General features: G+C 49.8%; 1 protein-coding gene across 3 annotated transcripts in view; it reads left to right on the forward strand.

Moving 5' to 3' along the window:
- The window catches only part of LOC135903897 (AF4/FMR2 family member 4-like), a 209,078-nt gene that overhangs the window by 93,593 nt on the left and 92,389 nt on the right, over window positions 1–23,096 (forward strand). For all 3 annotated transcript variants that reach the window (XM_065434347.2, XM_065434348.2, XM_065434346.2), the window contains exons 2-4: window positions 15,729–15,837; window positions 17,111–17,324; window positions 21,608–22,009. In XM_065434347.2, coding sequence (XP_065290419.1) covers window positions 15,729–15,837; window positions 17,111–17,324; window positions 21,608–22,009 — 725 coding nt within the window. The remainder of the gene's footprint in view (window positions 1–15,728; window positions 15,838–17,110; window positions 17,325–21,607; window positions 22,010–23,096) is intronic.

Genomic DNA, 23,096 nt, shown 5'->3' on the forward strand with positions numbered 1-23,096 from the left:
TCGGATGACTTGATTGACCCGGGTTTTTCCTCGGTGACCTTGCTGGCGGGAGCAGGCTCGCCCTCGACGCGAGGGGCGCCCGCAAGGTCGGTGCCGAGCATTCCGAGCATAATTCTTGGGCTGGGCCTTCTTGCTGCCTTCTGTGGCGGCCCCCTCTCGCGCTGGGCTGCTTGCATACTTGGTTGGTCCTTTGTTGGGCCCCCTCTTTCCTCCACGTGTGCCACACCGACAAACGCGTTCCTGCTAATGGGGGTGGGTGGGCGGGTGGTAGCGGGGGAATAGGGATGCATGTATGTGCCTCCGGACAGTCCCTACGTTATGTGGGAGTGCTTGGGGAGTCGCTCCGCACTGCTGGGGTGTTTTGTCTGAAAGTCCGCGTACACAATGCGACAAGCCGGGACTTTAGAGAGTTGGATGTTGGAACTTCTCGCAGGAACTCACGCTACATTGTGGACATTGGCTCAGGTCCCGAACTCAATGAAGTCGTTTTTCTTCCTGCGACTCGCTAAAACGACTTGTACACCCACTGCTATTTTCTTACGTATTGTTTCCTTTTACATGACTGCGATTCACCACCGTCGTATTCACGTATGGGGTAGCAGTTTACTTCGTGTTTGCATGTGTGTAGTGGGGGGCTAGCGTCGCCGGCGTAAAGCGCTCGCCAGTCGGCGCTCTCCTGTAGCTGGCAGTTGCGGTCCCGCGTCCTAGTGTACCGTTTACCGTGAACACAGTGTGATGGAACGGTGACGCAGTTCGCAGTAGGGTACAAACAGCGACTGATTTTGGCGTGTGTATTGCTCACTTTGCTTGTTTGCCTTCTACTACTACGGAGAATGGTGAAGTGCATGAGATGTAGATTGGTTCTCACACGACAGCGCAGAGCTATCCGAATGACCGCGACGCTATGGAAATTGCCGAGGGCGTTGGATTGGGAGACGAGCCTCGCTCGCGCCCGTATGCTGACGTCTGCGTTCCTCACTGGAACAGATGTGCGTTAATGCTTGCATGGCGCGATGCGTGCGATAAGCCTGCAGTATCGTATTCTATCAGTGCATCCGCGCAGCAACGCCCGGTGACGGTGACCGATAGATAAAATGTCAATGTACACTTATTAGGACGGGGTCGTTGACGCTGCGCCGGTTTACTGCGCAAATAGGCAGGACTCGCGTAATCACGCAGCATGCGTGCCAATGGTTGTCTTTGCACAATAAATAGGCTTTCGTTGATCGCTGAAATTTACTTAATCCTTAATTGACCTAAATGATGCGTCGCAAGTTTTTTCTACGTTAGCGGTCACGCACACTCTTCTCTTATTATCCCTCTGCCAAGCCGTGCGTGTGAACGCCAGCAGCGAGCCCAATCCTGTCGCGCGAAGTCCGTTCACTTCACGCGTGCCGCTGGCCTATAGCTACACCAGCCCTGTTTAGGCGGCAGAAACTGCTTTGAGATGCTCATTTCGACTCCGGGACAGCGCTCAGGTCAGAACAAACAGTGGCGGTCAGTGCGCGCTGTGAGACCGCGGGCAGGTACGTAGGGCGCCGGCAGCTCGCCCCCCCCCCCCCCCCCTTCGGTGCACCGGGAAAACGCGGTCGTTTGTCGCGCGATCAGCTCGCGCGGGTTCGTTCAACCCGCAGGTGTGACGTCCGGAGCGCACGCGGACGCAGCCGGGGGCCGAAGCCTCAAAAATGGCGCGCATGCGGTGCTCATACCGAATGATTCCCGGCGCCTTGCTGCGCCTGCCACCCCCCCCCCATCCCCCCCCAGCATTTATCTGCTTGTTGAGGTCAGGTTGATGTTCCTTGCTTCGGCTGCAGTGAACGTCGCTGTGGTGTTGTGAATCCTTGAAGTGATGCGAGTGGAGTCCGAATCGGTGCCTGCTTGCTTACGCTCAGTTTTAAGCAATCCGTGCGTTACACAACTTGGTCCTGTTGGGAGGGGCCCAAGGAGAAAGCGAGAACGCGCCAGAAGCATCGCCCGCATTTTCTCTTCTTTTTTCCCCCTGTTATTTTCTGATCTATTTTGTTTGTGCTTTCCCTTTGTAGCGCTCTCTTTGCTTTGTTTCGTACTTCTTATTGTTCTTCTTTTTTTTTGTGCTACTGTGTCACGAAGATGAGGAATTAAGAACTTTAATTATCCGAATCATAGTCGGGGGAACGAACTCCGGGTCAAGAGCTGAAACTGCTTAGCGAACGAAATTGGTCGGTTGGTCATAGCACATTTGCAATATGCCGACCAGGTTTTTGCAACTTAGCAAGCTCTAAGGCGGTTGGGTGACAATGTTTAAAGCAGTATGCATTGTTACAAAGCTGTCGATTATTGGGTGCTTCTGTATGAAATCGCAAACTTTCAAACTATGAAGTACATTGGGCTGATTCGTTGCGATCGTGGCGGCAAATAATGCCTCGTCCTCGGGGACTTACTTGCGCGTATTCTGCAGAGTTCACGGTTTTATTAGGTGTTACTTACGCGATCACTTTCTTAAGTTCTGCTACAGCTGCCTCTCTTCTCTGTTAATGTCGCCTTCTGGTAGCAATCAAGCTACTATCTTACAAAGCCTTGAAAGTGATTGAGAATCGTCGTCTGTGGCCACGCAGCGTCGTTAGCTCCGTCACAGAACTAACGTCTCTGGAGGAGGATAACGAGTAACACGCTACCGAATTTGAAGTTCCAACAGAAATAGTCATAGGCGACGCAACTTCGAGAAATTAAGTAAATGGCGTCTTAGCGTGGAAGGCGATCATCTTACTTCATAAGCGCTACGTTTACGATGTTCGTGACATCATTCCTGTAGCAAAAGTTCGCAGTGCAATGCGAAGCAGGAGTCCGGTCACGACGCCGTTTTTTTTTTACTTTTTCCTCCCACCGCGAGCCGCCATTATGCAGTTGGGAGTATCGATGTCGACACCGTCACGGAGAACGTCGCTCTTTGTGATATTCGTGCTGCTACTGCAGCTTTCATCGATCGTGTGTCGGGCGATCTGCAAATTGTATCCCTGTTCATTGAAACAGCTTCTCGCGAACGTCTTCGCAGCCGTGTCCTTTCTTCATCTGCCGCGGTCATGCGTGTGTGCGTTTGCGCCGCCAAAGCGATCGCATTACCTGGATGAATAATCTCGTTCTTTTTTTTTTGTTTTTCTTTCCCACCTCTTCGTCGGCGAGAAAGAAATCGTACCGCCGCAAGAGTATATCCCGCCTCCTCCTTTCTCAATTTTCGTCGCGTTCGCGTCGGCGTAATTCTCGGAGAGCCCGTGGCGTTCCCGAGAAATCGCGCTACCTTGTGTGCGCCCGCTGATGAGTTCCCGGGAACGAGAGGACCTGGGATTCTGAACTCCCTTTCTTTACCCCCCCTCCCCTCCCCCCCAAATCCCATTTTTTAAAATTATTTTACTTCATCAGTGCGCTTCACGCACGCAAGCACGCACTGTACCTGGTTTGTATGTAAATGTGCCCGCGCTTCAAAGGAGAGCTCGTTTCATGCCTGATTGAGCAGCCGTGTTCTCGATAACGAGAACAGAATATGACTCCCGGTCTAGTTTAGAAATCACGTAGTGGAAATGAAGTGGGCGAACTGTAGTGTCACGCGGAAATGCAGTCGCTTCTTTGTAGCTTTTGGCGCTTAAACGGGAGCCTTATGGTAAAAGGAGTTCTTTCTTTTTTTTCTTTCTTTAACAGCGTCTGTATAACAGTGTGAAACTTTAGTGCGCCGAAATCTCGGTGGCGGTAAGGGCCGCGTTGTGGGCTGTGTACTGCATAGTGCCATTGACAAATACCTCCAAAGGAGAGTCGTGAAAAAATATTTATAAAAATAAAAGTTCTCTGTTGCATATTGTAGTTTCGTATTGAATGATAATTAGATGCGCCCGCATGGCCTCAATATCCATGTAAGCGCACCCAGCCTTCAACGAAATATCTGTTTCTTGTCAGGCCAGTTTTCCTCCTTCGCGGCAGCCGCGTTTCGCAAGCCCTTGCAGCCACAGTTACGTCATTTTGGCGAAGAACACGTCGAATAAGCGCTCAGTTGGCGCACGTCGAAACTTCCATCGCGTGAAGCCAATTTTAGAAGAGGCGCCGCATACGCGAGACTGATGTATGGGAAAGCGCATGCGAGTGCTTGTACGTATGCGCGTATACGTTATCGAGCGTCGTCAAGCTCGTGTACCAGCTGGTCTGAGCAAGACCGACGAGATAGTTGGTCGGCTCTGTGTTTGCATAGCAGTTTGGACATTGACCTTCTTGAGAGAGCATAGGTGGTAGTGTGTAGGTTGTAGAAATAGCGTCTTGTCAGTAGCCGCATTTACATGAGTGCAGCGCTAGTGCATCACATTTCCAAGCGCATTTGGGAAAGGCGATGCGTCGCTGCTTACATGTAGCGCCACATGCGCGAGTCGACTAGCGCCGGTTAATCTGCCCTCGCCTGGCGCATTAATGCGATGCGCCTTCCTAGCGCATCGGCGCTGTTTACGTGGATTCGATGCGATGCGATTCACCACTGTCGCGTTTACGTGAGCGCAGCTGTTGTTCGCAAATGCGTTTTGGTTTTTCAGCAGATTGAAAAACCACATCGGAAATTCTGTCTGAGCAATAAGTTCAAGGGAACAGCGTGGTTCTTTCTTTAAGTCAACTTCGCTCTGTTGACAGTGTTTTGCGATCCGCTGAGTAGCAGCTGTCACTTGCGAAACTTATGAAAGCTCGAGGATTCCGTTCGTTGCGCCCCTGGGTGCTGTATGCGCAGGTTTGCAACGTCTCGCTGTTGTAATACCGCTGGAGCTAATACCAGTTTGGCAGTGAAGCCCGGCACGAAAATAGGTAGCGCCACTTTTACAAAATAGAGGCGCAAAAATGGCGCGTGTGCACGCACACACGCATATATATATATATATATATATATATATATATATATATATATATATATATATATATATATATATATATATATAATGTGTGTGTGATTGCGGCAAGAAATGACGATTTCGTCGCTGGTTGCATTTTTCCACATTGAGCGAGACACTGTACACACCCTCCTCGACCCCTCACCCACTTTTATTGTACCCGTTTTGTTTTGACCATTGTCACGCGTTCGAAGGCACGAAAACGCTTCCTCGATAGGTGGGCGGGACCATTGTGGGCTCTGGCACGCGAGGAGGGTCATCGTCGACGGTGGAGATAGCGTTTCAGACGGCGAGATGTGCCGGGTGCGCGTGTGCCACCGCCCGCTCTGTCTCGGCCTGAGCAAGCCAACGGCGGCGGTGTCAGCGAGAGCGAGCCCCGTCGGGCGTGCGTGCTATGTTTAGCGTTCGGGCCACAGCGACGCGGTCGCGCGGCTACGCTTTCCTTCGCGGGGCCCGGCGGCGTCGGTGCTGCCTGGACGCGCGTGCTCGTGCGCCCGCCGCTCCCGCTGTCTGCACGAGGAAGCGTCGGCCGTGGTTGACTGACCTCGCCTCCCTGGCGGCGGCGGGCCCGGCCGGGATTACGCGTCGCCCTACTCGGCTCTTATACACTGCGCTCTTGTTACGCGGAGCATACACGCGTCGATAACCGTGGCGCCCGTCTTGCACAGCGCTCCAATCGCTCCCGTTTCTCTTGATTGGATACATTTTACTACGTCACGCGGCTGCGACGCGATATGAGTCCGCTTCGAAGCGTGGATCTATCTGGCTTTGGTCGCCATAGACTGCCGTCGTGGAACATTGAGGCACCCTCCCCCCTCGCGCCTCCAACAACTAGCAATCCATTCTCGTAGCCAGCGACACCAGAACCCGATGCGGTACGGTAACGGTTGCGCCGCCCACCCACACGACTAAAGTCCCTCCATCCACGCGCGACCTCCGTTTTCTTAAAGCATGTATGGACACACAAACAAGTAAACGAGCCGAGTTTCCCTACCCACTGCAACTCTATGCTGTCTCACTAAGTTGCACAGCATCCTAGGAAAAACGAAGACGATTATGGCTTTGTCATTCACCATTTCCAAAACGGATAGTGGGGCGTATCGTATGTGTAAAATTAGCATACGTGTTGTTGAACGTATAATGGTTTGAGGCTTATGAAACTGCAAGTTGCGTTTGGGCTTGTTGCAAGTAGGCCCTAAATCTATAATCTGGTGCGCGTGAATAAGTGAGTGTGCTTCGTAAAGCCAAAGAACTTGCGTCCCGCTCCCCTGTAAGCAACCACGCCCGAGCCGTTCGATCGCTTTTCTCGGTCATGTCTGGAAGGCGGGGTATTAATCGACCTTTATGGGAAATCTTGCGACGCCCCGCAGCTGCCGCGTAGCTGACGACCGGTCGTGCATTGTTTCGGCCGGTTGCGCTGCTTCGTTAAGCGAGCGTAACGGACCGGTTCAGATTGGGATCGGGCCGGCGTTGTCTTTTAACCAGGCATTCATTGGACGTGGAGGGGCCACCCCGCGTCAGCCGGGAACAAAGCACTTTGTTGTCCTTGGGGGCCACGGAACCGCGCATCCTTTGACACGACCGAACCAGTAACGTTTTGCTTTCGGATCTCTCCCTGTCGTCCGCGATGAAGGCGCACTGCGAACAAAAGGGGACGTGGCCGCTTTGACTTCTTCGCTGTTCGAAGCCACTTGGCGACCCAGTGAACGGAGCTTGTCTTGGACTGATTTTCAGTATTGACAGTGTTCGCTTCTGATGTTGTTTGAGACAGCGTTTTACTGCCAATCAAGTGTTCTGAGGTCGGATTCCACAGTCAGTTGAAACTCCAACGTGCCTGTGTACGAGCCGTGCTCTACTACTTTCTCATCTTAATCGGCAGTCGCCACAAAGCACCGAATCGTACAAGCACGCAGCAGGATGGCTCCTAGGGACGGCATGCTCGATCAGCGGAGAGGAGAGACGATTCTACCCGTCACGAGAACCCACATTTACCGAAGAACTGCGATCAAGCCACGCCGAGTAACCCGCTCTCGTCTAGGGTATTTTTCGGAGAACGCAGGCCCTCTCTCTTGCTGTCGTCTGTGCGGCCGCGGGCCTCTCCCATAGCCAGGTAATTATATGAGCGAACAAAAAGAAAACAACGACAGGTGCCGCTTAGTTGACGCTGGAACCAAGTCCAGCGTCGTGGTGTGAATTGCAGAGTCCTAGTATTCAGTTTCTGTTCGTTCGTGTTACCACCGAGTCTGGCTACTCGCCCCTCCTAATATGCTCTGTCCATTTCGTTACCAGCACACTGCGATTTTGACCGTGGCTCAGAAAGCGATCGCGGAAGCAGTTGTGGAGTGCGGTTCGCGGCTACTTGGTTACGTGCGCACTTTGATCTCCTTCGGTTGTAACTAACCTTTTGCCGTTAGTGCTACCTCTCTCCCTCATCATCCTCTCCCCGAGTTTACGCCGTTCGCTTCGAGCGGCCGCAGAACGTCCTTGCGGTGTGCGTGCTCACCTGCACCGCCGGAGGCTCGACCGCCGCCGATGCGCGTCTCCTCCCCTCGGCCTCCGGAAATCCGCCCGGCCTCTCTCGCCTGCTTTTTTAATCTCTCCCGCAGCTGACACGGGCCGCACGGTGTGTGCGCCGAGGGTGGTAGGAACGCTGCAGCGTACGTTACGCGTCTACCGCTGCGCGGCACGCCTGGCCTACCCGGTGCCGGCCGTGGTGGCTGTTCTCCACTTCGAGCCTCACTTCTTCCACGCGGTTTTCTTTTTCTCTAAATTTTTCACGTTGCCCCCCCCTCCGCGCTGTACAGACAACCTCGAAAGGCGGAAGTGCGCGCCGCCGAGCCGGCCCTGTTTCTCGTCAAACCGTCCGTGGCTGCTGTCGCCGCTATAAGTTGCCCGCCGGCCTTTGTGGGGCGTCCACTGGGAGCGCGTCGAATGTGCAAAGCGCGCGTCGTGTTATCGACGGGCTCTGTTTGTTTTGTTGCGTGCACCAGGGCACGGCCGCTCGATAAAGAACAGCAATTGCGCCTTGTTTGGAGCGAGCGCGAGTACGCATCTACGTTTGAAACGTTCAAGTTCTATGGCGTGATTAAGTATACCGTGTTTCCCAGCTAACTTTAGCGAAGCTGTTCAAAAAGAAAAATTTTAGAAACACGGTGCAATGTACAATTCTAAGACCCACCTTTTAAGATGTACACTGTACATGTTAAAATCTATCTTGCACAATGTTTCTTTTTTCTTTTTTGCTTTCGCTGAACAGCTTGGCTAAAGTTTGCTGGGTTGCCGGCAACTATATACTGACCGCCAAAGGCAGGCTTCTCAGACACGAGGCCGCTCTGTGCGGACCTCTTCGGGTCTCCGCTCTTTTCCTCCTCATAAGTTGCCTGAGCGTTCGCGACTCGAACCACAGTGCGGCGCGCGGGAAGCGATGTGTTATGTGCATGACATGCATAGTGTTAACACTTTCGTCTGAGATGTGAACGTAACCCGCCCTGGTTGCTTAGTGGCTATGGTGTTGGGCTGCTAAGCACGAGGTCACGGGATCGAATGCCGGCCACGGCGGCCGCATTTCGATGGGGGCGAAATGCGCAAACACCAGTGTACTTGGGTTTAGGTGCATGTTAAAGAACCCCAGGTGGTCGAAATTCCCCCACTACGGCGTGCCTCATCAGAAAGGGGTTTTTGCATGTAAAACCCCATAATTGAAATTTAATATGTGAACGCGACAAGCGATACCCATGGCGCCCCGAAGACGTTTTGAAGGTTTGTGTCCTTTCCCCCCCTCTGACACCTTAACTTTTTCCTTAGTCATTATTCCTTACAACATACCAAGAATAGCGTTAGTATTGTCGGTTTAGGACGTCATGTCTCGAAGAAGGAACTATATTCGCGGGCAACCTTCTGTGGCTGTGAAGGGACAGCTATGGAGGCAAAGCGCGCACAAGTGAGAACGCTCCTGGAAAGAGTCCCGCGTTTTAATCCACGTTAGGCTAATTAGGCTCGGGAGGAGAAACCGTAGACAACTTATTAGCAACAGTTAAATAAGACAGAACACACCATGGAGTGTCAAAGTTTAGTTATTTTGCGGCTTTTCCCTTGCGCGTCTGGGCAAGCGCGAAAGCGTCACACGGGGAAGCTGCGTCGATTCAGCGTCTATTCCGAGCGACCAAAAGCACTGTCAACGCTGCCGGACGACTTGGCGCGGTGTAACACACGTGCAGCAGCAATGCGCCGATAGCTTTCCCTTCATATAACCACAGAAAGTTGTCCGCGACTACAGTGCGGTGGCCTAAACTATCGGCCTAGTAACGGCTCTTTCGTTACTCTTCTGTTAGCTTGCTTTCTGACTGGGAGTCTTATCGTGCAAGCGTCGACAAAATCGTAATCCCTGGTTTACGCTCACACATCTATTAGCCACCGCGTTTGTGCGATGACGTAGCATTGCGGCGCGTGCGTCAGCGTGTCGCTGTGGTTCCTGGCTGAAGTCTGACCACGACGGAGAGCGGCGTCGGAGCATTTTTCTTTCTCTGTGGTCGGAGCGAGTGGGCGTGACTTAACCCGGCGCTCATAAATACCGGGAGCGCGGTGTGAAACCGTTCGGACGTAATCGCACGGGCGTCGACCGGCCGGTCGGCGTGCATGCAGCAGCGTGGCCTCCTTTGGCGAGAAGGAAATCGCCCGGAGCTTCCTTCCCCTCTATCATGCTCCGTGTTGCAACCGTCACTCCCTCGGCGAAATGCTATTAGTCGGGGACTCTCTTCTTTCTTTATATTGCTGACGTCAGCGTCCCTGGTTTCCTTGTTCGTACGAAATTGTGTAGCAGTGCGACGCTATTCGAAGGCGCCCGTTGGACAGCTGCTAATGAGGCAGTCGCGGTGTTTGTTTTGTATCGCCCCCATGCAGTGTGCTTAGCAGTGCGCAAAAATGACGGCATTCTTCCGTCGTTAGTAGCCGGGACGCTCTTTTTTCTTCTTCTCCTTTTGCAAGTGAAAGAACTGCAGCAGATAGTGGCGTGCTCGTTCCTGGTGATCGTAGCCTGGTTTCGTCTCGGCTAAGTTGACCTCTGAACGCTCGCTGTCCTCGTTTCCCCTAGCAAAGCCCAGCGTCGGTATGCGTGCACAAGCAAGCCATTAATACGTCATGTAATGAAGGATTGTTTAATGGTCCGCTACCTACGATAATCTTCTTATTTTGGCACTACGGGGAGCGTTCGCAAGTAATTGTGCCCATCAAATTCAGAAGCAGCTGATGCAACGTTTCGAACGTCCGATTTCCATCGTTCTGTGTATACGCTGTGTCGCAGACCTTCTGTTGTCCCTGTGTTTTCGAATCCTGCTACGTTTTGCCAGTGGCCCAAGAATTCTTATAACTATTTGGTTGGCTGTCTGCGCGGAGTAAGGATCGACGGCAAATATCTCAGCAACCTTCGGTTTGCCGATGACATTGTTCTATTCAGCAACAATGCAGACGAGTTACAACAAATGATAGAGGACCTTAGCAAAGAGAGTGTAATAGTGGGGGTGAAGATTATTTGCAGAAGACAAAGATAATGATGAATAGCCGGGTAAGGGAACATGAGTGGGATCGGTTGGCGCAGGACATGGGTAATTGGAGAACGCAGGGAGAGCCCTTCATCCTGCAGTGGACATAAAACAGGCTGCTGCTGCTGCTGCTGCTGCTGCTGCTGCTGATGATGATGATGATGACGCGCCCATCTGTGCGTTTTGTGTCTCTCTTATTTCATTATCTCGTGCGTTTGCACGTCCGTGTAGTTGGGTTCCTGTGCTCCGGCGAAGTGTTTGGGCTGCTAGATTGCGATCCGTAAAATATAGGCGCTTTGTTCTGTCTTGCGTGCACTGCCCATTCAGCGCATTCGCCTGCGGTCACGCACGCCACCACCGGGTGTCCCCGTCGCCCACGCGTTGTTGTTGGCCGGACGCGCATGTATATGCGCCGTCGGCGACACCGACGCGGCCTCCCTGGAATGAGCCCAACTCGGTGGCTACCTCAACGAGCGTGAACTTGTGGTGCGCGCAGCCTGTCAGAGCCGCCCGCTTCCAAATATACGAATCCCCCACGGCGCCGGTCGCCGTGACTGTTGGCGGCGGCCCGACGGGACGGCACCGCGGGAGCGCTCTGTCGCCGCCGTGAAAGGGCGTCCTTGTAGGGCCCGGAAGGAGCCGCGGTAGACATCTTGTTCGAGACTTGACCGATGAGGAGGCCGCGCTGCGGCGCCGCGTGCTGCGCCTGTTGCGTCTTTTGTTTTCCGGCTGTTCCCGAACGAGTTATGCTAGCACTGGGCTCGGGAGGGAAAGGGTGGGCGGCCGGCGTTGTTTCCTTCGCTGGTGCGCGCTTTTGCGAGCGGAGAACGAACGTGTAATCATCGGGCTCCTGTATTTTTCCCAGCGACAACCGCCGCTTCGGCTAGGATGAGTGGCATGTGGAGGAAAGTGGCCGTGGCAACTGTCTCGCTCTTTTATTTATTTTTCTTCTAATGTTTGCTGCTCGTTGACATAGCCGATAAAAGCGGAGATGTGAGAAAGGTAGGGGCAGAATGGCCATGGTCTTTCTTTCTAAATACACCGCAAAAGACGCCAGTCCTTTTGTGCCTGTGTGGGGGGCCACTTTCATAGTCGTTACCTTGCAGCTCGAACGTCAGCGTTTTTCTGGATGCTTCGTGGATGTTCGTTCCTCAATTGCGGCCTCTTTCTGCTCGCGGAAACCATTGCCAGCCGTCCTTCGACGCCGGGTGACTAGCAGGGTGGGATCATCGGATGTCACTGGTACGCCGTCGTTAACGCATTAAGGTTGCAGCTCGATGTTCGGGACAACGTGTCGACGGCATTACTAGCGAAAAAAAAAAAAAAACCCTAAGGAACGTGCTATGTGCCGTGGTCGAATTCGCGCTTCAGACCAGGGGCTCCTTCGTAGCAGATACAGAAATAAAATGTTGTTCCGTTGGCATTCGTGCGCCGCGCGCAACGAGTCAGTACCCGTTCGTTCACCTGTGTGAAAAACACAGAGCCGTCTAGCTGGCCGTGGCCGCGCATGCCTTTTTCCTTTCTCTCTCTGTCTCTCTCTTTGCGGCTGTGACCGCCGAAGTGAATATCCGCGCCGACCTTTTCTCGCGCCATTCTGACGCCCGCTGCGTAGTTTTGCTTGTCGAGGCGGCATTGTGATAATCGGCCGCGCTCTTCAGCTCGCCAACGGCGACCCACACTGCTGACGTCGGCGAAAGCGCACCAAGAGATGGAATTGCGGACTCGCAATTTTCTGGGCTGTCGCAGTCGACGTGTATCGTTTGAAAGCGTTCGCGCGATGCCTGCAGAGCGAATTAAAGGTACTTAATGAGATTGGACGGTGGAAGGCCGTATTTTCGTCTAACGCCGGGATTGAGAGTCGCACTGGAGCGGTAACGAAATTAAACTTGGTTGTGCTGGATTCCGCGGACTGCGGTCGAGTCAGAATGCATTAATTGTTGCGAGATACTCGAGGTCCCATCCCGGAGGTGACCTTTATGGAGCCAGTTGTAGCGGAGGTTGTTCGCGTAGACCGGCATTTCGTGAATGATGCTGCTACCCGCCTAGCGCATCCAATGTGGGCACATCCCCGGGAGATATCAAGCCCGTTGCAGTGGCTGGCGTCCGGGCGATTTTGCAGCGTACGCTGGGCACCCCCGCCGCGCCGGGTATTTTTCTCCACGTCGCGAGTAACGACGGCGGAAGGCGCGACGGAAGTGGCGCACGCGTGGCACGCGCCGCCCGAAGCTCTGGCGTCATCGGCTGTGTGACGTTGTCGCGCCGTCGCTGCGTTGTTGTCCTTCCTCCGCGCCGCTTGTGCCGTAAGCGAGCAATTGAAACGCACCGAGAAGTTTCTCGACGCTCGTGCATCGCTTCACGTACACCGTGCCGGTCGCCGGTCTTACCCTCCTGTGGATAGATCCAAGCTACTCAATCCTTCAGAATTAAATGCTACCGCTCAGCATAAAAAAAAATAGACTGGGCTAATCGATTTTCTATTTGTATATAACAGCACAGCTGGTAGCTCATTGTAATGCGTGGAATACAGCGGCGAGACGGAACCGGAAATAACGTGACCTGACTTAAGCTCCAAATATTTGCGAGTAACAAAACCCAGTAAAAGCTGACTCTCGTGTGATGAGGTTCTGATGAATGCGACTTCCCGCAACGGTGGCCACCGCGTTTACTTTAACGCAGGCGTGCAGCCTAACCTGCACAAATCTCAACCTGTCATCTCGTCAGAACCACGCACTGCCATAATCGACGCCCAAATTTTTTCTGGTCAATGTCGCAACTGCGAGTGGGCGACTGCTGCTGCTGCTGCCGTCATATAGGTGAGCTTTCCTAGAGCTCGACTTCGGTGCGCTGTGTACTTTCCGTGGCAAGTGTGGTGCAGAGGTCTGACGTCAGCGCGAAGAGCGTTCTCTCGGGACTTCCACTGTAGGCTGCCTCGATTTCCTCCTCGCCCGCCGCTCCGTACAGAGTGAAGACAGCCGCGGCGTTAGGGTGGCTAGCGGCGTTTACTACGGCGTTGGGCACGCGAATGGCGGTCGAGATGCTTTTGGAGGACGCCGTAGGGATGCGTTGCCGGCGCTCGCGTGTATCCGCAATTCGTGTGCCCCAACGCCGTAGTAGACGCCACGGTTGTCTTCACCCTTAACGGAGCGACGGGCGAGAAGGACATCGAGGCACTCTGTTCCACAGTAAAACCCCCGAAAAAAAAAAAAGTAGCGCCAAGTGCACCCCTGAGCCTCTGCCTCCTCTCCTAGGAGCTGCAGCAGCGCCTCTGTGGTGGCCACAAGGAAGCTATGGGCGGCGAGAGCCACGAGCGATAAGTCGCCTTGAGGAAGACAAGTCCACTTGTCGAAACGTTGGCTCCTGCTCTCACCTTGGCACCAGCACGGCTGGGCTCGACTGGCGCGCGCTCGCTAAGTGCGGGAGCTGCGTCTTCGGCGTCCCAGGGCCTCGCTGTCGTTGCCTCGGCGCGCGTGCTGCGTCGCGAGTGGACATTCAAGATGGCGCTTGCTCGACCTTCGAAAAGCGCAGTTCCTCACGTTTGAAACCGTGCGATTTCTCACCGTCGCCGAGTCCTGATGCCCATTTCCAGCGCAGTGGCGCAGTCAGGAGCGCCAACGCTTAATGCGTCTGCGTGCAAACGCACTCGCGTCCCGCCCTGCTTGCTTGTGGGGACGGTTTTTGCCAGTATAAACGTTTAGCTGACTGAAAGCTTCCATACCTCGCTTCACGCATTGACGCGGTGTACGCCTAAAATATCGAACAAGTGGTAACCGCACCATCGGCACAAACCTGCGAGTTTGAATCCCCTGAAAAAAAAAAAAAATGCTTTTTTAGGGGCTCTACGTCATGCTTCTAAACACAGTGCGAGTACCAGTGTAATTTGGCTGATTGAATACCGCATATTTTTACGCTTTCAGACACGACAAAAATCTCGCCACTTGCGTCTACGTACATTCCATCGTCATACTCAACGTTGCCTTTTCGCATTTTTTCTTCTCTCGAACGTCTAACACTTCGCCGCTCCGAACCGCACCGTCCTGCTGTTCCCTAGCGGGACAATTGCGCAAGCCCATCTTTCCGGCCGAGGGCCTTGCTCGACGGGCGTCGCACTTCTACTAACTTGATTTACAATCTACAAAACGCATGAGATAGGAGCTGCCTGCACACTCACACCAATGGTGCTACTTTAGTTCTTTCCCAGGGGCTTTATTCCACGGCTTCTCGTCGCGGCCTCTGTGGCTTTGCCGTGGCGTTGTGTTATGGCTTCCCGGTATTTCTCTCAGCCATGCTCAGAGTTTGCACTTGTCGCTCATATCCACTGTACAGTGTCGAATCGTCCTGGTGTGTTCTGCCGGCCAGTTAGGTGGAGGCGGTCTCGTGGTCGGTTTAAAGCGCGCTGGCTTCCCGCACGGCAGCGTATCTGGTGTTGCGCCAGATAAGCTGGCACGGATAGCGCTTATGCGCTGCCGTCTGCGCCACCTGCTGCAGCTGATGTCTGCTTTCGGCGCTCGGAAACGGGAGCGTCCGGCGAAGATAAAGGTTTCTTATCGCCCGAGAGGGTAACGGCGCGTTTGTGTTGCGTCCCGCGCGCGCCGATTGAAAGGGGTTTTGCGTCCATGTGAGCGCACTGTTATTAAAGCTGTGAGGTGGACCATCATAGTCGGTTGTACGCGTTTCCACTGTTCTCTGCACTTGCATATGTAGTGTAAGCCTCAACAAGACGTCGTACGGAGGGTTGTGTTGACATGTATGCAGTCTTGAAGGATACAATAAGGATTGAAGAAGACACCTATGATTATCAGCCGTAACGCAGTTTTTTTTTTTTTAACTTTAGGAATTGCATTTTATTAGTAGGCAGCAAAATTATTTTCTGCCTCGTATGTTTACGTGAATGTTTCCGCAAAGGAGCCATGTTTTTCAAACTTAGTAGCAAGCTGTTCAGTTAACCTACTGAGTGTGCGGCGGTACAGTATGTGGAGTATACTGCGGCAAAGGTACTTTACGACAGAACTTGTCGTAGGAGTAACTAAGCAAATTGAACTTGCGAGTTGCCTCAATGCTTTCAACACTATGTCCTGTGCTGTTCAGGCGTGTTGTGATGGTAAAATTTTACGACCGGACAAATCCTGTTTGTTGATGCAAGTTTTTGTAAGATATGTACTGTTTACTGCCCATTTGTTCAGAACTGTCTCGGGGTTGAGGAGGGAGGGTATAGTTGGGGGAGGGGACAATTAGGTTCAGGTTCAGATTATCGTGAATCGCTCGAGTGTTCTCTAACAGTGCTACTTTCTTTCCTTTTGCGCAGCGTGGAGCGTGATGCCCTTCGAGAGCGGGAGCGGCAGGCCCGCGCAATTCGCGCGGGTGTGGGCGGAGGAGAGTCGGGAGGACATCCCATCTTCAGGGCCCCCATCAAGGTATGTGACGTCCGTGGCGTCCAGGTATTAGGTGTAATCAGGGCTTACTGTTGTGGACATTTTTCAGGATGCTCGATGTATGTATAAATTGTCGACCCACTGGGTGAGATTTATAACCCTATAATGGATTTTCAACAATTAGTGTACCCATGTAGCCTTTCCCTAATCATTTTGAATGAGCCTTGCTAGTCTGAACTGCCTATTTTTCTGCATGGATTCTTCCGCGAGGTGGGCTAATCGGAAGGCAGCGTTCTTTTTTATGAGAAGCCTGGCAAGGAATTTCTTTCTTATTAATAAGAAACAGTGCAGGCATTATATTGTAGATACGAAGTGTTCTGTGTTGCTTTTACTGCTTGAAGTTGTCACAAGCTACTACAGAAAAAATATGTTGTTTGTGTTGGAGAATTCACTTTGTTAATTGGTATGCCTGATCAGGTTCAATAACTGGGCATTTTCCCACTTCACTTGCAAAATTGGTGATTTGCTTGCACACAGGAGGTTTTAAAATGTACCAAACTTTTGTTGATTTTTCCTCTGACTGTGACACTTATCACCATCTGCCCCACCTTTCTCAATTGTCATTGTCTGTTGCACAACTTATGTGTATGTGCCATTTGTTACCTGGATGACATCTGAGTTGCTCCTGCTTGTAATTTCTGCATTAACTGGGGTAAGAGGTCCCTGTACAATATAGCACCTTGTGACCTCTTCCTGTGCATTGAAAAACTTTGTTGCTTTCTGGCCTTGCAGTTCGTTCCGCCATAGATGCAGTGGCACAGGAAGATATGGTATATATTAATAATGAAAAAGCCTGGTGACACATGTGGCAGCCATAATTGATTGCACACAGGCAAGCAGGTGGTAAATGGAGAATGTAATGGAGCACACTTTTTTTTCTCATTTTTTTGTAATATCCTGCAGACAAGAACTTTGTGATAGTAATGGTGACAAGTGCAATAAACGTTCATAGATTTGCCTAGTTTATTGCCTGTCCATGTCTTCATGCTTCATTTTATGTGTAGAATGACTTGCTGCTTATTTTAGCAGGCGTTGAAAATGCTGTAAACGATATCATGGCAGAACTAATATCATAAGTCTATCTTTTATGAGAACTTTAACATCTCATGGTAGATCTCTAATCGCAGAAGAAGAGTATTTGTTGTTGGTTTCTCAGGAAAGGCTGAAACTTCAGAATGTTAGCCTCATACAAGGAAAAGCAAGAGGTCTGTGAGCATGTTAATGTTGATGGCTTGTCTTGCTTGCCTGTTTGCAGGTGGATCCGGGCCAGGAAGACGAGCTGTCCAGACGGATCAAGAACACCTTGGGGGACTTCAACCAGGTGCAGCGACTCCTCTCGCATGATCCCAACCACCTGATAGGCATCTCGCGCACCAATGCGGCCGCGCAGGCTCGGGCGCCACCTGCCGTTAGCAACCCCGTCAATGGCAGCAGCAGCACGGCCTCCACGTGGAATGGCAATGCCACCGGTGGGTGTTGCTTGCCGTTTTCCATGCACCGCCATTTGAGGGAGGTTGGCGCAGTGCAGAAGTGAACTGCATGAAATGAAGCAGAAGCGTGTTTTCTTAATTCCTTTTAGACATTCTTACAGCATTAGACTGAAGGTGCAAGCAGGGGACCAGAGATTCAGCTGCATGTAATTATGTAGTTACGTTTTTATAAGTAGTGTAAAATGACACAAGGTTGCTGAAGTTAGTGTGCTTGTTTTCAAAAAGATTGTCATGTTTCTGTGCCAAAAGGTTGAAATTTTAAAACATTAAGAGTGACTTTAATGTGTGAGTAATGTAGAGTACTGTATAGCTTGAATGCAAAGTGAAGCCTTGGCCTAACACATTCCTGTTGGTTTTTATTCTCCAAGGTCGTCCTCTGTTCCTGATGCACTTATTGTCTAGAGCAGGACTGCGCAACATACAGCCCAGGGGCCACATGTGGCCTGTGACTGAGCTTAGGATTTTAATGATGTGCTGCAGCTGCTACCAAAGCTTGACCATATAATGAGAAAAACCGCAAGTTTGTCGTTAAGCCCAATATATGACGTGAACCATTGTCGCTGGCAGATGCATTAAAACAAAGAGGGAGCATAGAATCATAGTGCGGAAGCGTAGAATCATCTCTTGTTAGGAACAGAGAAAGGTGCATGGCCACTGAATCTACTGACAAAGTTACCAATGCTAAGGCCACATTATTTGCGGAGTGTCCATAACTGCATTGAACATGTGCTTTGCCAATAAATGCCTGCAAACAGGTGCTTTTGTTTGGTGTGTTCGCCTTATTAGTCATCCTTGACAAGAAATTTTTTTGCATTGCCATGCATCGGGAGCGAGCGTTAGTCAAGCGTATATGGATCTACAGTCTTAAACAAATGTACACTCTTCGGGTCGTATCTTGCCACACAACAATAGTCGTCATCTGTCTTGCTTCCTATCCTTCCTTGAAAACGCTGCTCCGACCGCTACTTCTCTGTCAAGAATGCTCACTCATGCTGATAACACACATGCCTTTCGTGACTTGGAAGTATTGGGCTCGCAGCGTTAAAGAAAGGAAATGTGGTCAGGACAGATGACCATCATTGTTATGTGGTAAGATACAACCCAGAGGGTGTAATTTTGCTTAAGAATGTTGGTATATTGGTGCCACTCACATTGTTCAAAGGTTCCTGCTTAGCTGATGCACTTAACATGCTGCTCTTCATTGATACATATTAATGAGCTCGCAGTAATGTGGACAAAACATGGTAAGCCAATTTCGTTACATGATGCTAGCCTGACGCATATCAGTACTTATTAAAACACAGATGCAGTCACTTCTTGTCCATTCTTATAATGAAAGCCACAATGTTTTTTATCTCTGTCATATTTAAAAACTTCAATGGAACTGGCATCATTTTGAAAATTATATAGCATCAGATGTTTTTCAAACATTCTTGCGCTTGAAGAAATCTTCAGAACATGCCAGGAACTTTTCAGCGGAACTCCAACAGTGTTTCATATCAGTTGACGATGAGACAGAGCGATCGCTTGTTTCGCAACCCTTTCTTAGCAACACCAGAAGACTGCAGCTATACAGTGCAGCTAGAGCTGCATCACCCTGCATTGTTCATCGAAACTAAAAGACAGGCAGAGGGAGCAGCCTTCTTTAGGTATTATAGGAACCTTGATAAAAACAAATACACGCAAAAACATATAGCTCAGAGTGCATTCAAACTGGTGTCTCTCTTTGGAAGTGCTTAAATCTGTTAGATGTTTTCTTTGGTGTTTCTGAACAAGAGATGCCTTTGGTACTCAAGTGCTGATATCACATCATGAACATGAATATATAACGAAACCAGATAAAGTGAATTATCCTGTATATTGAATGCTCTATAGTTAGTGACCGACACTCATGTAAAATAACTCCCTTAGGATGGATTGGAGATTGAGTATATTAAACTCGCCACATCTGCTTGAGACATCGGGGTTTTGCCCAGCACTTCACGACATACCTTCTGGGGATGTTGTATGCCCGTGCTGCGCCAGCATTGAGGGAGGTGGACTGACTAGAGCACATATCTGCAGTCTACCACATCGAAAATTCGATTTCTCTGTGGTGCTGAGAAGCGGTTCAAGTCACATGGAAAAAAAATTACAACCTTCTATGTGCAGTTCTGTTTTAAATGATTTCTTGATCTCGTGCTCCTTTTTTTTTCTCTGGAGATAACAAATTTGCATACCTGACAACGACATTAGTCATATCAAGTTACCTGATATATCAAACTGTTTTTAGTGCTTAAGCCTGTTCGTTATAACCGGGTTCAATGTGAAAATTAACGCTCAGTACAGTGACAAATGACAGCAAACAGAGTGTTTCCAGAAGTAAAGGACGCATTATTTTCCGCTAGAGTGTTGCCATTGTGGCTCGCCAATTTTGGCTCTCGCTGGTATTGAGTTGTGTAGCCCTAATCTAGACTTGTTGACATGTTTGTGTATTGAAGGAGTTACCTATGGATAGTGTGAAAATAAGAATGGCAGGACTAGAAATGCAGCGATACAAGCACACATTTCGAACTGAATTTGTTCACAGATTACCTGCACACAAGTATATATGCTCCATCAAATGCATGCGTGTCACTTATCAGTTTTTATTCTTATTCCACATTCTCAGTTGTTCTTACGTATTAAGATGTCCAAGATCTTGGTAAGTGAAAATAATGTAATAAGTGGAGATGAAAAACATTCAAATGAAATCTTTTTTCTAAATTTTTCAAATCAAATCAAACAAACAAAGAAAGAAACGGTTGCATTTTTGTTTTACAGACAATCATGTAAGTGAGATGGGCACATTTAATGAAATATATTTGTGTGCATCCTTCTGCAGACAAACTTGGTTGTGTGTGTGCGCCAAAGTTGTTGCAATCCTTATGTTGCCGTTTTTATTTGCAAGCTATTCATAGGTGACCATGAGCCTGCACATGTCATTTGAAGAAGTCATTCAAGCAGCTCTTTTCTGTAACATTATTTGAAACAGAGCATCTTAGTATATGAAAAGAAACATTAGTTTATCTGCTCTACTATCTGATGTTCATATGTAAAAATATTATGCTTGTATGTGAGGTGAGAACAGTGCATTTGTTAAACACGTGTTAAGCATTTGTTAAACAGTTGCTACTGTTTAACAACTGTGGTGCTGTGTCAAAAGTTTAAACAGTCCTTCAGGGACTGTTCTGACCACTTTACCCACAATTATTGTTGAGGTACTTAGTGATTCAGTCACTTGTGTTGAGGAGAGCCGACAGTTTCTTTGGGACAAGTACGGAGCTTGACATGTTGCATGTGGGATCGGTGTTGAATTCAAGTAGATTCCTCTTGGTAGGAGCTGGGCTTAGGACAACAAGCTGGGGACACAGCTGAACAAGAGATCACAGCACCCTACGGCTGTACAGCAGATGCAGTGGTACACTAATTACGTCACTGGTTATGCAAGTGTGTGCACATACTTACAGATAAGCACAGGTAACATACCTGATGAAGGTGTATAATATGCAAAAACAAGTGTTTGTTTATTGCTGGAATTAGCATTTTAATTAGTGATAAGATAAGTTATATAAGTAGCTACATGCAGGACAATGTCTGATGGTAGTACGTCTTATACAGGAATTAAGGTAGCAAGTACCATCAAGTTCTCTTCATGCAGCTTATTTAGCAAACAGGAAATGTGTACATATGCATTTTTTTTCATAATTGGTTCATTTTGTTTGAACAACATAATGTCAGCGAATACAATTGTGGCTGTGTGCAATGATATATTTAATATATAGTATGATTGCTTAGTTAGCTTAGTTTAGGGGTCATGAAGCTATTTTGCACACGATTGCACAGTGGACTGTCTGCATGGTGATCAGCAGGTATAGTTGGCCATTGTACAGCAAGGGTGGTTTCTTGCAGAGCAAAAACATTCCTTAATAAATTGCTTTGCTTTATTCTCTAAGGTTCTAGATAAATTGGAAAGCAAACTAGAGTGGGTTGAGGTAATTGTGGAATGCCTGCACAAAGCCTGCCCCTCTTTTTTTGTCACATTCTTATATATTGAAATCAGCAGGTGCCTGAACATGCACGTTGAGAATGCAGCAACATTGTGCCAGCCACCATCTGATTGAAAGCTCAAAGTATGAGAGATGGGGGGAGGGAGGAGGGAGCAGGAGTCATCAGTGCCTTGTAAAGTCTTGGCTGTCTGTGTTGTAAAGAAGGGGCGGTGGCCTTCGTCTATCTGTGTGCAGATCCTGGAGGAACAAGAAGTAGCAGCAGCAATAGCAGCAGCTTGGTGGCTAAGCAGCAGCACCATAGTAATAGTGGCAGCAGCGGCAGTGGTGGTGGCAGCGCGCATCCTGCTAGCCAGTCCAGCATTAGCACTCAACAGCAGGGTTCCTCTCACCACAGCAGCTCAAGCCACCGCTCGCACCATGGCAGCAGTCACCACTCTCACCACCACTCTCACCATCACCACAAGAAGCAGCAGCCACACCAGCCTCCGCCACTGATGAATGGCCAGTACAAGTCCTCGTCTTCCTCGTCGTCCTCAGCGGCTGGCAAGAATAGCAGGCACTTGTCCCAGCCACCGCAGGGCTCCGGCCACCACCACCACCACCACCACCAATCAAGGGGCGGCTCTCATGAGCAAGGTGAGCAACACTCAACTTTCTATTGTTGGTTTTACCAGGCAGGGCAGTGATTGGTGCACTGATAGCTGACACTCTAGAGGAGCATGGAACAACTAATTGCAACTCTTCCCAAGTGCAGGCGCACATGAGCTGATGTGAGAACTGTAATTAAAGTGACCAGATGTCCCATTTAAGCAGGACGTGTCTTGTTTGCATGCGCAAGATTCTGCTGTGCCTCACTGCACTGAATTTTGTCATGGCTGCAAGCTAGCTGATGTCATCACCACCAGTTAGACAGGCAGCGTGCAACTGCAGTGCTCCAGAATGCCATCTTCTGACACAAAGTGCTGCAGAGAACGAGATGAGATTGTTTTGCCGATAAACAGGTTTTATGTGAAGTGATCCTCTTGTACAGTTGCACAGACATATAGAACTCCCTTGGTATGCTCTTGGACCCACAGATATAAGTTTTCCTAACCACATATATGCCCCATATGCTATGTATTAGTTCTTTCCCTTACGAGTGCTTTCTGCAAAAACAGCTGAACTTTAAAAAAGTATTGAAGTAAAAAAAATTGGACAGAAATTTGGCACACAGTACTTTTCAAGGTTTCAGTGCACTGGCACAGATCCAAAGTCCTTTAACGAAAATGTTTTTTGGGGCTGTTGCATGGCTTGGATTCACTGCTCACAAACCACCACTAGGCAGCGCTAATGTGGAATAGTAGTTGCTAGTTGAAAACACTTTCTCTCCGAAAAGTTACGAGCTTTTGATGACGTCTAAAATCTGAGGTCCTTAGAAGCTTGAATGAACTCTAGTTGACTGTTCAAGCTTTCAGTGCAACTCTGCACGTTATAATAGTGCAAATGTGCTAAATGTGAAGCATAACTAATTGCTACTAGAATAACTTCGTACCTATGTAGATCCATTCATGGGATATTTGTCTGATTTTATGCCAACCTTTTGCCAGACTAGCTGTATGTTCAGCCTTTGTGAACTTGCCAACGATGTAGGTCTGTATATGCTTCGTTCTGTAACCTTGAATGAACTCCGATGAGCAATATTATTGAACAGTGAATGTGCAACAAACCTGTTGCCCTGTAATTG

This window comes from Dermacentor albipictus, chromosome 3 (genome assembly GCF_038994185.2).
Source record: "Dermacentor albipictus isolate Rhodes 1998 colony chromosome 3, USDA_Dalb.pri_finalv2, whole genome shotgun sequence".
NCBI lineage: Eukaryota > Metazoa > Arthropoda > Arachnida > Ixodida > Ixodidae > Dermacentor > Dermacentor albipictus.